Below are 15,311 nucleotides of genomic sequence, written 5' to 3'. Positions count from 1 at the left end.
TATGCGATCAAGCATCGGATTTTCTGGTTAAGTCGCAGGTGGTACTTCTCAGTCTTGCTGATCAGTGTTCTTCGAAGGGGGGCTCGAGCGTCTCTGCTCCGGAGATTCTGGGTAAGAAGCCTGGTAAGTGGGCGTCACCGGTTTTCTCTGGGTCTGCTGCCGATGTCTATGAGGAGTCCGGGAGGGAAAAACTTTTGGGGAGCAACCCCGTTGATCAGTCTCTAGGTGTTTCTGCGTTGGGTATTCTGGGTAAGGAGCCGGGGTTATGCGCGTCACAGGTGGAAAATTTGGGTGGAGTTTCTATCGCAGTGGAGGGTTCTACTTCCCAGGAGGCTTTTGTTCCAAACTCTCTACATGAGGAGCTGTTGGAGGAGCAGGAGAGGATCTTTATCACTAAGGCATGCAAGGAAGTTGGCCAATCTTGTGATGGAGAAGAAGGAAAGCTTGAGGAGACCATTGGGTTACTTATGGCTGACAACAAAGGCAATGAATTGGAAAGGGAAGAGTGTACTCCTGTAGTTAAAAACGGTAAGAGGGAGCTTTATAATTTGCAATCTTCTGTCAATTTTTTGGAGTATTCGTCAAGGGACAGGAACAAGGGGAGGGCCAGTCGAGTTAAATCATGAAGCTCAAGATTCTTTCGTGGAATGTGAGAGGGTTGAATGAGAGGGATAAGAGGTTGAGGGTTAGAAATTTGCTTAGAAGTTGGAAGGCAGATGTAGTTTGTTTCCAAGAGACGAAGATGGATTTTATTTCGTATAACTTAGTGAGGAGTTTATGGGGCTGCCCGTATATGGAGTGGTGCTATGTTCCTTCCATTGGGGCTTTAGGGGGTATTTTGCTCATGTGGGACAAGAGGTCTGTCGAGAAGGTAGATGTAGTGTTAGGGAGTTATGTGGCGGCTTGCTCTTTCAAGAATGTTGAGGATGGCTTTGCATGGGTGTTTGTGGGGGTGTATGGACCTAACAGAGTAAACTCTAGGCGTTTTCTTTGGGAGGAGCTGGCAGGGGTCATGAGCTGCTGGGACGTGCCGTGGTGTATTGGTGGGGATTTCAATGTCACCCTCTATCCAAGTGAAAGGTCGAGGGGAGCTCATTCTCAGTCGGCAATGAGGGATTTTGGTGAGTTCATCTCGGAGCAGGGTCTCATGGACCTTCCCTTAGTGGGGGGGATCTCTACCTGGTCAAATAATAGTTCTTGGTCTAGACTTGACCGCTTTCTTGTCTCCCCGGATTGGGAAGTCCGCCATCCGGACTTGCGTCAAAAGAGGATGCTTCGGGTTTGTTCCGATCATTCACCTATTATTGTGGACTGCAATTCTTACTCGGGAGGCGAAAGGCCTTTCGAATTTGAGAATATGTGGCTCAAAGTGAAGGGTTTTGTCGATAAAGTGTGCAGTTGGTGGAACTCGTACCACTTTCAGGGTACTTTTTTTTTTATAAGTAATAATGATATATATCAAAATCGCAGAGGGGTGCAACCCATATACACGGGAAGTATAAATAAAGAGCTCTTAAGAGGGAGAGAAATGAAAAAGGAAGTCAGAAAAACTAATTATTAAAGGAGCTAGCCAAGCGGCCGTCCAAGAGTAAAGAGTAAGAAGAAAAGATGAGTCGGTTTCACAAGGTTCCTCTTATGCAGATTATCATGAGTCAAAATTTTGCCTAGGGCCGCGGTCCACCCGAAAAAAGCCACTTGCAAAGGCACCTTTGTGCGCCAAATACTCTTCCAAGGAAACACCTCATGGTCAAAATTAGACAAGGCCTTGAAGAGCGACTTAACCTCGAACTTGCTTTTCTTAGTCGAGGCCCAGCAAATACGATCCACTGTACCTATAGAGATCTTGCAAGAGTACAACCGATCAAAAAAAGGAGCAACCAAATCTATCTCCAAGTCCTGAACTGGCCGCACAAAAATGACATTCCACTCCACAACCCCATTCTGCCAAGTAAAATTATCCTTCACCCAAGCTTCTTTATGTCTAGTGATACTGAACAAGGATGGGAAATCCTGCTTCAAAGAATTTTTCTCACACCAAATATCATGCCAGAAACGAACTTTCGAACCCACCCCCACCTCAAACCGAATACCTTTGGCAAAGAAACTCCAACCTTGTCGAATATGCTTCCATAAGCCCATACCATGAGAACCCGAAACCTCTTTCATGCAACACCCACCTTCCTGGTCTTCATACTTAGCTTTGATAACCTTACACCAAAGAGCCTCACTCTCATTCGCATATCTCCAAAGCCATTTCCCCAAGAGAGCTTGATTAAACTGATGCAACTTTCGAATGCTAAGACCATCGCAGTGCAGGGGACGACAAACTTGGTTCCAATTTACAAGATGCAACTTAGGCTCATCTCCCATCCCTCCCCACAAGAAATCTCTTTGGACTTTCTCAAGCCTTTTAGCTACACTCATAGGAATCGGAAACAGAGACAAAAAGTAAGTCGGGAGATTAGTCAACGTACTCTTGATGAGAGTTAAATGGCCTCCTTTAGAGAGGTACATCCTCTTCCAACCTGCCATTTGTCGCTTCATTTTCTCAATCACATCATTCCACATAACCGTATCCTTATACGGCACCCCAAGAGGGAGACCCAAATACTTCATAGGCAAATCGGCAACACTACACCCAAGGATATTAGCTAGTACTCCAATGTTCTCCACCTCTCCAATAGCCACAATTTAGACTTTCCAAGATTAACTCTCAAACCCGAAACAACTTCAAAACATAAGAGAATGAGACGCACATACCGGATTTGCTCGAGAGAAGCTTCACAAAAAATCAAAGTATCATCAGCAAATAAAGAGTGAGAAACCACCAATTCCGAGAAGACCCTATCTCCCACCGAGAAACCTGTCAAAAGTCCTTGGTCAACCGTCGCATTCACCATCTTACTCAAGGCCTCCATAACAAGCACAAAAAGTAACGGAGAGAGGGGATCCCCTCGCCGAATTCCCCTCGAACTGTTAAAGAACCCTTTTGGGGAGCCATTCACTTGAATGGAAAATCTTACCGACGTAATACACCACTCTATCCAAGCCTTCCACCTCTCACCAAAACCACACCTATGCAGCAAATACAAAACAAAGTCCCAATTTACATGGTCATATGCCTTTTCCAGGTCCAACTTACAAATAACACCCGACACCCCTGACTTCATGCGACTATCCACACATTCGTTTGCAATGAGAACCGAATCTAGGATTTGGCGACCCCCGATGAAAGCATTTTGAGAGTAGGAAATAACCTTAGCCAAAACAGTTCTCATCCTATTGGCGAGAACCTTAGAAACAATTTTGTACACCCCTCCCACCAAGCTAATGGGCCGAAAGTCCATCTCCACCGCATCCGCCTTTTTCGGTATCAGGAAATGAAAGTTGCATTCAAGCTCTTCACCAACTGACGTCTACGATGGAACTCATCAAAAACCGCCATAACGTCTTGTTTAACTACACCCCAACAAGCTTGAAAAAAAGCCATGGAGAAACCGTCTAGACCCGGTGCCTTATCACCATCCATGCCTTTTATCACCTCCCAAACCTCCTTTTCCTCAAAATCTCTTTCTAACCACCTACTATCCTCCTCATCAATAGACAATAAAGGCTGGTTATCCATTCTAGGCCGCCATGAACTTTGCTCCGAGTATAAGCTTTGATAATACTGCACAATATGATCTTTTACATCAACTGGATCATTGGATAAGATGCCATTAATACAAAGCACTTCCACACAATTGTACTTGCGATGAGAATTCGCCATCTTGTGGAAGAAACGAGTATTTCGGTCCCCCTCCTTAAGCCACAAAGTTCTCGATTTCTGGCGCTAGTGAATTTCTTCACACAAGGTATTCTCCAGAACTTTCAACATATTCACCTTTCGAATCTTTTCCTCCTGATCTAACCCTCTCGACTCTGCCAACTCATCCAGCTCCTGAATACCTCCCATCAACTCCTTTTTCCTCCCAATATCGCCAAACACCTCCTCATTCCATTTTTTCAAATCCATTTTGAGGGATTTCAGTTTATTAGCTAACACAAAACTAGGTAAGCCCTCGAACGAATAAGATCCCCACCAAGAGCTAACCTTGTCGACAAAACCTTCGGCTTTGAGCCACATGTTTTCAAATTTAAAATACTTATTACCTCCGCAAAAAGCCCTACAGTCCAAAAAAATAGGGAATGATCGGAGAACATGCGTTGAAGTCTTCTTTGTGACACTGCTGGGAAATGATCTTCCCAATCCGAGGATAGCAAAAACCGGTCAATTCTAGACCAGATCTCATTTTCTTGATTATTGGATCAAGTAAATTGTCCCCCCATCATCGGAATGTCCACCAAATTGTTCTCTGAAATGAAGTCTGAGAAATCCATCATGCCCGAAGAGTAATAAGAAGCACTAGAGCGCTCACTAGGGAACCGGACAATATTAAAATCCCCACCAAGGGACCTCCCACACATTCATCAAACCAGCCAGCTCTTCCCAAGGACCCTCCTCTCCACATCCTCATTCGAACCATACATCCCCCCAAACTCCCAAACCCAGTTGTCCTCCACATTTGAAAAGAGCACGCCAGGGTGAACTGCCCCACACACTCCTCCTTACTCTCCACCACCCTCCTATCCCACATCATTAACATCCCTCCCGACAAACCATTAGACCCTTTATACTTCCACCCCACATGTTGACCACCCCAAAGACTGTGGACCACCTCACGGGAAATAGTCTCCATCTTAGTCTCAATCAAACATACTATATCTGCTTTCCACTCCTTCAATAGACCCCTAAACGCAGCCTTTTTTTGAGGGCATTCAACCCTCTCACATTCCATACTACGATGTTAAGCTTCATGATCCACCAATTTGACCCCTCCCACGACCCCTACCTTGCACAGATATCGTCTGGCCCCTGTAAAAAAGAAGAGCACTATCTGACTCCTTAAATCCTTTGGGGGCAGGACCATAGGCAAAAAGGTCTCCCAAATCAGAGTCAAACTACATCCTGGAAGCTTTAATAGAATTGAACAAAGTTGCCAACTCCTCCTTCTTCCCCTCATTAGAAACACTAATTTTTGGGCAAAAATTGAGGCAGCTTTCAACTACCCAGCTGGAAGAAATCTCTTCTGATCCTAATTCCTCCAACCCGATTGATGCTGAGACACTGTCCTCGTCCCTACGTGACCCAGGCCTAAGTAACACCAACGCCGCTCACTTCCAATACCTTTTTGTCCACTTTGAAACGACTGAACCAGGTTCATTGCCTCCCCCCGACAGACCCCTGCAATCATCCCAGAATTCTGACGAGATGAGAATACCACCGAAACCTGATCTGAGGCAGAGCCCGTGTCCTCATCAGCCTCGCCTGTCTGCACAAGGCACTCCGGCGAACCCTCACCAGCATCTCCGGTCTCCATTTGGCGCCCCGGCAAGCTCTGTGTGTTCTTCGGCAAAGAAGGCATCTTCGGCACCCTCTAGTTAGATTCCGGCAACGACCCTAGAATCCCTTTTACCTGCCCAGAAACCAAAGAAGAAGCTTCTAACGAGCCCACCATTGCGGCGTTCCACCTTTGCGGCCCAAACTTCCTCCTCCTATAGGTCACCATGGCTTGCCCTTTCCGGTGGGCTGTGCCTCGATCGCCGGACTTAGTGGATCCTTGCCACCAGGGCCGACAACCGCCTTGGAAGCTTCTTCAGCCGCTGACCCAACCCTCCTGTCCACTGATAAGACCCTTGCGACCACCGATGATGGACTTGCTGACCTAGCCAAGTCAGGTCGCAAGCCATACGCAACCTTCTCATGCTTCTTCGTCGGAACCACCTCTTCTGAACTAACTGCTTCTATTGGTCCAGCATGCCTTGGGCCTTAGGAGCCCATCGTTCCTTTAGGCTTAAAAACAGATCTCTTCTTCACCCTCAACCATTTATTGGGTTTAGTGACTTTCCTTTTCAGCCCAGACTCCTTTATCCCCTTCGACATTGACTTCCTCTGGGCCAGCTGAATTTTTGTCTCCTTGTCCAAGCCCAAGCCCACTACCCTCCATATGCTTGAACGCCATGTCAATCTGCGACAGCCCCACGTCACACTCCTGTTTCAGACGTTTCAACATCTCCTTGACTTTGAGGAGCTCGAGACTTACCTTAGAGTAGGTCTGCCCGGCATGATGCCCCTTACCCCCCTGTCCCGTCATGCGATCAGAAGCAGTCATCGAGTCATGCGATGTCGCCGGCGTTTGGGAACTACTTGCCGGAGCTCTGAACGAACACCCCTTGCGACTGCCATCCTTCGAGCCATGCATTCCAACCTCTACAGGTGCTTGGACATACCTCGCCGGAAATAAAATCTTCGTCTGAACCACCCCGGGATCGCCGTGAGCCCTCTCCGATGCATGGGTCTTCGTCGAAACCAATGCTTTCTTGCCAAACTCATGGGTTTGCTATTCCATATGACCAGAGGTAGTTTTCGGCCACCTTTGCACCCTTGCGAACTGTTCTTGGCCGGAGGTACAACCCTCTTCGGTTTGCTTCGACGACATTCTCACCGCCTCCGCATAACTCCTGCGTCCCTTGACCTCCTTATCTCTCTTTTCTTCCCTGAACACGCGATGCTCACTGACCACTCGATGCTCATGTGGAGAAGAGTTTGCCACTAGCATTTCCTCACCGAAACTATCTCACCCTATCCCACGCTGTCCTTCTGGAATGATGATCGAGCCACACCTTCTTCTTCCATCAAATTCCTTCACCGTCAGAAAACGTCCATGCCTATTAGCACACTTTTGAGCTATTATTCTAGGATACCCAGCTCTAAACTGATCCCAAAAGACTTTTGAGTTATCCATTGCTACCAAATCCTCCACAATTCGCACCATCCAAGCTAGCTCATCCTTCTTCATGAAAATGGACCTATTGAGTCTTTTACTCCTCTCAAAAATCCTCACCCCTGATGCCCCTAGCTTAATCAGCACCTCAAACTCCTTGGATTCCACCGACCACCTTCTCGAACCAGCCATGACACAGCCTAAAGCTAACACCAAACAGCTCTCACGCGCCACCCACGCGCCGACACAAGGCGGGAGTGGATGAGAGAGAGAGAGAGAGAGACACTATCAGGGTACTTCGAGTTTCATTCTTTCTAAAAAAATGCAAGCTCTAAAGTGGGATATTAAAAGATGGAATGCTCAAGATTTTGGCAACGTGGGGGTTTGTATTAAGGCTCGTATGGAAGATCTTAAAGCTCTGGATAGGGTGGAGGAAGAGAGAGGTTTATCTACGGAAGATATTGAGAAAAAAGGGTGCTCGAAAGTGAGCTAGAATCCTCCCTCCTTCAAGAAGAAATTAGTTGGAGGCAAAAATCTAGGATCTGTTGGTTGAAAAAGGGTGACAAGTGTACGAAATTCTTCCATCGGATTGCTAATGCCAACAGAAGACAGAATTATATTGAGTCTTTGAACATTCATGGCACTATTACTTCTGATCAAAAGGCTATTAGTAATCATATCACTCGTTTTTATGAGTCGCTCTTCACAAAGACTCTTAGTTGGAGATCGAGGTTGGATAATCTTCATTTCGATATGTTGGAGGTGGATGAGTCTTCTGGTCTGGAAGTTCCTTTCGAGGAAAGGGAGGTGTGGGAGGTGGTCAAAAAAAATGGATAGGGACAAGGCTCCAGGCCCGGATGGCTTTTCTATGGCTTTCTTCCAGAATTGCTGGGAGGTGATCAAAATGGACATCATGGCTGTTTTTGCGGAGTTCCATGATCGAGGTATATTAAAAAAAAGCCTCAATGCTACGTTTATTGCTCCTATTCTGAAGTCACATGGGGCTTTCGATCTGAAGGACTTTCGCCCAATCAGCCTTGTGGAGGGGATTTATAAGATTATTGCGAAGGTTTTAGCCAATAGAATGAGGAGAGTCATGAATCGGGTCATTTCCAACCCGCAGAACGCCTTCGTCAAAGGTAGACATATTTTGGATTTGGTGCTTATTGCCAATGAATGCCTGGACAGCCAAATCAGATCTGGGGATCCCGGCCTCTTGTGTAAGTTGGATATGGAGAAGGCTTATGATCACATGAACTGGAAGTTTTTACTCAACTTGTTAAGAAGGTGCGGTTTTGGTGAGAACTGGTGCTCATGGATTGAGCATTGTATCTTGTCGGTGCGGTTCTCGGTGTTGATCAATGGCTCTTCTTCCGGTTTCTTTGAGAGTTCGCGTGGGGTAAGACAAGGTGATCCCCTTTCGCCTTTTTTGTTCATTATGGTCATGGAGGCATTTAGCAAGATGATTAATGTTTCTATTAGTAGGGGTTTCATCAACGGCTTCTATGTGGGTGCCAGACAGCCTGAGCAGGTAATTGTTTCTCACCTTCTTTTTGCTGATGATAGGCTAGTTTTTTGTGGGGCTGATCCTGAACAAGTTAGATTTATTAAAGCCCTTCTTATTGGCTTCGAGGTGGTCTCAAGGTTAAGAGTAAACCGGGCCAAATCTGTTTTGGTCCCAGTCGGAGATTCGGTCAAGACGGGTGAGTTGGTTGGTATTCTGGGTTGTAGCACTAGTTCTTTGCCCTTGAAGTATGTGGGTCTTTTGCTAGGGGCTTTGTTCAAGCTTTTGGCTATTTGGGATACATGTTGGAGAAGATTGCTAGAAGGTTGGCCCCTTGGAAGCGCTTGTATTTGTCCAAGGGGGCGAGGCTCACTCTCATCAAGAGCACCTTATCTAATCATTCCACCTATTTTCTGTCTCTTTTCCCCATCCCTGCTTCCATGGCGAATCGCATTGAGAAGATTCAACGAGATTTTTTAGGGGGGGGGGTTCAACGACGAGCCTAAGTTTCACTTGGTTAGTTGGCACGAGGTTTGTTCTCTGATTGCTGAGGGTGGCCTAGGGATTCGGAGCTTGCGTCTTTTTAATCAAGCTCTTTTGGGGAAATGGTTATGGAGATTTGCAAATGAGGAAGAAGCTTGGTGGAGAAGTATATTGGTGGCAAAGAATGGGGTGTATTGGGGTGGTTGGCGTTCTAAAGTTCCTCGGGGAACGCATGGGGTGGGGATATGGAAACACATTTGTAGGGGTTGGAGGTCGTTTCAGTGCCACTTTAGATTGGATCCTGGTTCGGGGGGGAAAGTCAAATTTTGGGACGATATTTGGTGTGGCGAGAAGTCCCTCAAGGATGCTTTTCCAGGTCTTTTCAATATTGCTAGCAATAAGGATGCTTCCATTGTGGATATTCGGGAGTGTTTAAATGGTATGGTTCACTGGAATGTTACCTTTACTTGTAGAATTCATGATTGGGAGGAGATGGTCTTAGCCTCTCTCTTCTCGCTCTTGTATTCGTTATCAATTCGTGGGGAAGGGGAGGACCGGATGTGGTGGATCCCATCAAGAAAAGGGAAGTTTGAGGTACGCTCTTTTTATAGGATGCTTGTCTTTAAAGAGTCCAACCACTTCCCTTGGAAAAATATTTGGCGCACCAAGGCTACTTCGAGAGTAGCGTTTTTTGCTTGGTCGGCCACCTTTGGAAAATCTCTCACCTTGGATAATGTTCAGAAGAGAGGTATTGTTGTGATTAATCGTTGTTGTATGTGTGAATCAGATGGGGAGTCTGTGGATCATCTTTTTCTTCATTGTGGGGTTGCGCGCAAGTTGTGGGATGTTATCTTCTCTCGTTTCAACATGTGTTGGGTTATGCCTAGAAGCGTTAAGGAGATGTTTGCTAGTTGGTGGTCGGGTGGAAGAACCCGTAGTGCCGTGGTGTGGAAGATGGCTCCCCTTTGTCTTTTATGGTGCCTTTGGAAGGAAAGGAATGCGAGATGCTTTGAGGATTTGTCGAGGAACCTTGAGGACCTTGTTCATTTCTTTTTGTACACGCTTTTCACTTGGACTGCAGGCTGGCTTGCTCCTTTAGTGATCAATTTTCCTGATTTTCTCTTTATGTTCTCTTCTTTCTCCCCAGTTTAGTCGCTCTCTTGTATACTCCCTGTGTATTTGGGTTGCTCCCCTCTGCACTCTTTATTGCATTATTACTTATTAAAAAAATATGTCAGCTTCAATTTTATATTGGGCATGAGTTGCTTGAGTATGCTCACTAGTCTCCTTATGCAAACCATGACCATGCATGGTTTATGATATCATTTTCTACATTCCAAGAGGAACCCATTCAAGTCCAATATGGGCTATGATATAATTTTCTACATTGAATACCTTGACATGCTTAAATATGTCGGCTTCAATTTTAACCATGACCATGAGGAAACCATTCAAGTCTAATATGGGCTATGATATCATTTTCTACAATGAATACCTTGACATGTTTACATATGTCAGCTTCAATTTTATCTTGGGCACGAGTTGCTTGAGTATGCTCACTAGTCTCCTTATGCAAACCATGACCATGCCATGCAAATGGGTTGGCTGACTTAGACATTTTAGCAGGAAGGAACATCAAAATAATGTCTAAAGGTCTCCTAGGCTGATGACAATGCATAAATTCCAAGGGACTCACACTCACAGACCTATTGACATGATCAATTTCACTGCTACCCTCAGGTTGACCTATGTGAAGTGAAGTAACTTGAATGCATCCTAAATGGTTAGGATTGCCTGAGCATTCCTCATTTATGTCCTCAAACTCATCCGGGTCAGGCTCATAGATTAGCGTCTCAACACCACCCTCTTCCTTCACATGCTCCTTCCCATCAATGATATGGGCTTTGTTGGGACAATTGGCGGCAACATGACTGAAACCTAGACATCTCAAGCACCGAATCCTAGAACTCATCCTGTGGGTCTCATTGGCTATGCCCTTTCCTTTGTCATCCCTACCCACTAGTATCGGGATTCACAGGCGGAGGTCCTAACACAGAATTGCTCTCCGAAAGCAGAGACTTAGTGGTCGTGTTTTGTGTGTCCGTGTGCTTTGTAAATTGGGTTCGGGTGACTAACTCATAATCTTGGACTAGGGTATACGCTTGGTCAAGAGTATCAATACCACAAAGCACAAGTTCCTTCCAGGGATCATTTTTAAGACCTCTCCTGAATCTACTCAACGGCATAGCTTCATCTTCAACTACAACGCATCTCATCTTATACTCATCAAATTGTGCTACGTAGTCTATAACAGGCCTATTACCCTGTTTCAGATTATTCCATTGATCTGACAGGTTACCTCTATATGATTGAGGTAAATATTTTTCTTGAAGTTTAAGCTTCATTTCCACCCTATCAGTGATAGGAGGCTCATTCCTCCCAATGAGGAGGTCCTCAACACTCTTCCAGAGAAGTTGGACACTACCACTTAGTCTCATTTTAGCAAATCAGACTCCTAATTGGTTGAGCATCGGGGTCTACATAATCATGGTGACCTTGAGCAAGATGGTGGTAGTAACCACCTTGATCCGGAGGGATGCGTGCGATGGCCTTGCCCTCATTGTGACCCTCCACCCTATGGTGAGAACCCTCAATTGTTCCAACCCTCTCAGTGAGGCCACTAGTTGGCCTTGCAGGGCCTTGAATTGGTTGAGAAAAGTCTCAAATTGGGCGGGATCCATGACAGGTTGGGGTGTAGGACTAGACAAAAGGTGACCACTACGTAAATGCATGCAACAATAGTCTACGAATGCAACAAGACCAACAAAACTCGGCAACTAAAGACCAACGCAAAATTAAAGTCCTCAATTTTTTTTTGACAATCAAAACCCAAATAGACAAAATTGCAAACAACTAGTCCCAATTCTCCAAGTGTAAAAGATGACCAATGGAAAGTCACAACCTTCCACCGATTCAAGTAAGCTCCACAATTAATAAAAGACTAGCCAATGGGAATGGTTTATTTTTTTGGCACAATCTGCAACGAACAGTTAAAGGGCTGTATGGAAACAAAATATAGGGTACTGGGTGTTCACGACAAAAGAAAAGTTAATGTTACTTTTAAAGAGCGGGTATAATATATACTAAAGAAAAAGAAGAAACAACAAACTTAAACTTGAAAAGTCCACCAAACTCACACTCCTACTGTGCGGTGGGGGTACTACTGTCAGGGACATGTGGGTTTGCTCCTTTTACTTTTCAGTCTTAAAGCCAATCTCTTTCCTTCAAGAAACTTCACACACACCCAAGCTCAAAGGAGACTTCACGTACAACAGAGATTCGAAAGACGCTAGACACGGTGCTGTTTGAGCTGTGGGCTGGTGGCGTGGAAGGCCGGAAGGTCGGCTCGGCGCTGTCTGGTGGTGGGATGACGGCGAGGAAGGCCGGCCAGGGAGAGGCGCGGCTGGGCGGTGCTGGGCTTGCGGAGAAGGCTGGCGGGTTAGAATGTGGTTGGAGTGCTGTTTTCTGGTGTGGGCTGCTGGAGGTGGTGGCATGGTTGTCTTGGACCGGTGGCACGCAGTGTTGGGTTTTTCTGTTTGGATTCTTAGATTTTCCAGTGGGGTGGCAGCGGTGGTTTACGGTGGGTTTTCTTTGACTGGCTATTTGGGTATTTCGGCAATGAAGTGCAACAAAGGATGGAATTGAACGTGGATCGCGATTGTTGTAGGAAACAATCCAAAAGCTACTCAATAAATAACGTTGATGGGGACATTAGACATGGGCCACGGATCACATGCGTGTATGGATGTCGATGAGGGCCACATATATTATCGTGGGCGTTTTATTATTGTTTTAGTATTAATTTTCAGACAAATTGTTTGAACTTTATTTATTTACATTTGGGCTTTATGTTATTTTTAGCGGACCGTTAGCCTAAGTACTGCTAGGGTTAGGGTTTAGCCCTCGCCTATCTAAACACATTTTTCAATTGTATTGGCAGTTTTGATGAATAATAGGATTATTGACATGGATTTATCATCTTCTTCCACCTAATTCTCTCTTTCCGAGCTTCTCTCTCTTCCTTTCTCTGGCTTTTCTGCTTCTTCTTTCTACTTCTCTTCTTTCTTTTTCAAGCTGTGTATTGTCTTGCATCAACTTTGGTATCAGAGCTCAATTTTGATTGTTTCCTACAACAATCATTATCCCAAGCCTTAGTCATGGATGCCACCCAATTCGACACTTTTATGAAGATCATGGAAGGCATGAGCAACCAAATAAGCAACATCAACAACCAACTAACCACCTATAGTGATTGGCGGCTTAAGAGTAACTGACTAATGACCTATGGTGATTGGCTTAAGAGTCGGAATCACCAAGGCCAAATGCAAGATCGCTTTAAGGTCATCCAAAATCAAGTGGACGAACTCATCGAAAACTTCGTCACTAACAACACGCCATCAGAAGCCACAAACACCCAATCTCCACTGCTGCCACTAGTACACCCAAGCACGAAGTCGGAAAATCCCACAAACATAGCCACTGACACCAACAACCCAGTGGAGCCCAACCCCTAATTTCTTCTGTTTTCTCCCCACCCTTTCTAAAGCTTTCCTACAGGCTTCTTCCCTCTCTTGGCTTTATTCTCTTTGTTCTCTAAGCTTTATTCTTAAATTACTTTTGCACTCGGCATGGTCAATGGGTGGGATTTTCATTGTGGGCGAGGCCGTGAGTCTGGTGGGGCTGTCACGTTGGTGGGTTGCGGTGGTGCCCTGGGTTTGGGTATTGCTGGTGATATGGTTCGGTGCCTTTGGTTTGGTTGATGGTTTACTTTTCTTGGTTTGTGTTTTCTTCTCGTCAGGTTTTTGGCTGGATAGAGTTTCAGGTATCTTTGGGTGGATGGGTTTTTCGGTTGGGGTGTTTTTGGCGACGGTTTAAGGGCATGTGGCTGTCAAGTTTTCGATGAGTTCGTCCACTTGATTTTGGATGATCTTGAAGCAGTCTTGCGTTTGGCATTGGTGATTCCGACTCTTAAGCCAATCACCATAGGTCATTAGTCTGTTACTCTTAAGCCGTCATTCACTATAGGTGGTTAGTTGGCTGTTGATGTTGCTTATTTGGTTGCTCATGCCTTCTATGATCTTCATAAAAGCGTCGAATTGGGTGGCGTCCATGACTAAGGCTTGGGATCGTGATTGTTGTAGGAAACAATCAAAATGGAGCTTTGATACCAAAGATGATGTAGGACAATTCACGAAATAGAGAAACCCTAGAAAGAGAGAGATTAGGTAGAGAGGAAGAACCAATCAAAGATAAAAGCCAAGAGAGAAGAAGAAGAAGAAAGCTCGGAAGAGAGAATTAGGGGAAAGAAGACGACAAATCCATGTCAATAATATTATTCATAAAAAACTGCAAATACAATTGAAAAATGTGTTTAAATAGGCGAGGGCTAAACCCTAACCCTAACCGTAGTAGTACTTGGGCTAACGGCCCGCTAAAATAACATAAAGCCCAAATGTAAATAAATAAAGTTCAAAACAACCCGCTTGAAAGTTAATAAAACAATAATAAACGCCATACGCGCGTGTGATCAGTGGCCCACGATGTCCGCATCACATACCCTTGACATTGTCTTCTGAAGTCTGTGGAGATAATTAATTTGTGATGCTTTGGAGTGTGCTTTGAAAGGCATGAAAAATATTGAGTTAGTGCTTTTAACCTAATGGTTATCAGGAAACCTGGTGGCAAATTGAAATAATAAACTTCTAAAACACTCTGAAGAATCCAACTACTTTAGCAAAATAAATAAATAGGTAGATTTTAATGTACCTTACTGTCATTTGGCCTAATTATGCTTTACCTTTTTTGCTTGTAGAAAATTACACTAAACTTCCTTATAATTTGAATTAAATTGATATATTTTGGTGAACCAATCAAGTAATGCCACACCATCATCTAATTAACATCCTATACACTTTCTTTTTTCTCTCTCCTAATCACCAAGTTGTCCTTGTGGAGTAGATTAATAAATTAATAAGTTTTGGACTAAGTGTTTGAGAAAATTGAATCAGGAAAAAGTTTGCATGTATTCAATGTGTCACATAGATTTATGTGGCATTACTTTATTGGTTCATCTAAATTTATCAATTTGATCCAAGCTGTAAGGAGTTGTAGTGTAAGTTTTTAGTTAGGGACCTTAAGTGTAATCAGGTCTAACCATGCGGAGCTAGATGAATTGGTAAATAAATAAATAAAAATATATGATTATGAAGAATCCAAATACCTTTTTTTTTAGCTGCAAAATTCTTATTTATATATTTATCATTTTTTCAAACTCGGTGTTTCTAATCTTGATGTCAGATGGATAATGCTCTGATTGATGATCGACGGATACATGTGGATTTTAGTCAAAGTGTTGCAAAACTGTGGTCCCAGTACAGACGCAAAGATCACAAAATGGGTAAAGGTAAAGATTGCAATGTTTTAAGGATTCTTGTTTCTTC

General features: G+C 44.5%; 1 protein-coding gene across 1 annotated transcript in view; it reads left to right on the top strand.

Annotated features, from left to right (window-relative positions):
* LOC132177663 (peptidyl-prolyl cis-trans isomerase CYP59) overlaps positions 1 to 15,311 on the top strand; it is a 36,186-nt gene that overhangs the window by 15,570 nt on the left and 5,305 nt on the right. The window contains exon 12 of the mRNA XM_059590084.2: positions 15,169 to 15,274. Within this exon, the coding sequence (XP_059446067.2) occupies positions 15,169 to 15,274 (106 nt within the window). The remainder of the gene's footprint in view (positions 1 to 15,168; positions 15,275 to 15,311) is intronic.

This window comes from Corylus avellana, chromosome 4 (assembly GCF_965113065.1).
Source record: "Corylus avellana chromosome 4, dhCorAvel1.hap1.2, whole genome shotgun sequence".
Lineage (NCBI taxonomy): Eukaryota > Viridiplantae > Streptophyta > Magnoliopsida > Fagales > Betulaceae > Corylus > Corylus avellana.
This window is presented reverse-complemented; position numbering and strand designations above follow the sequence as displayed.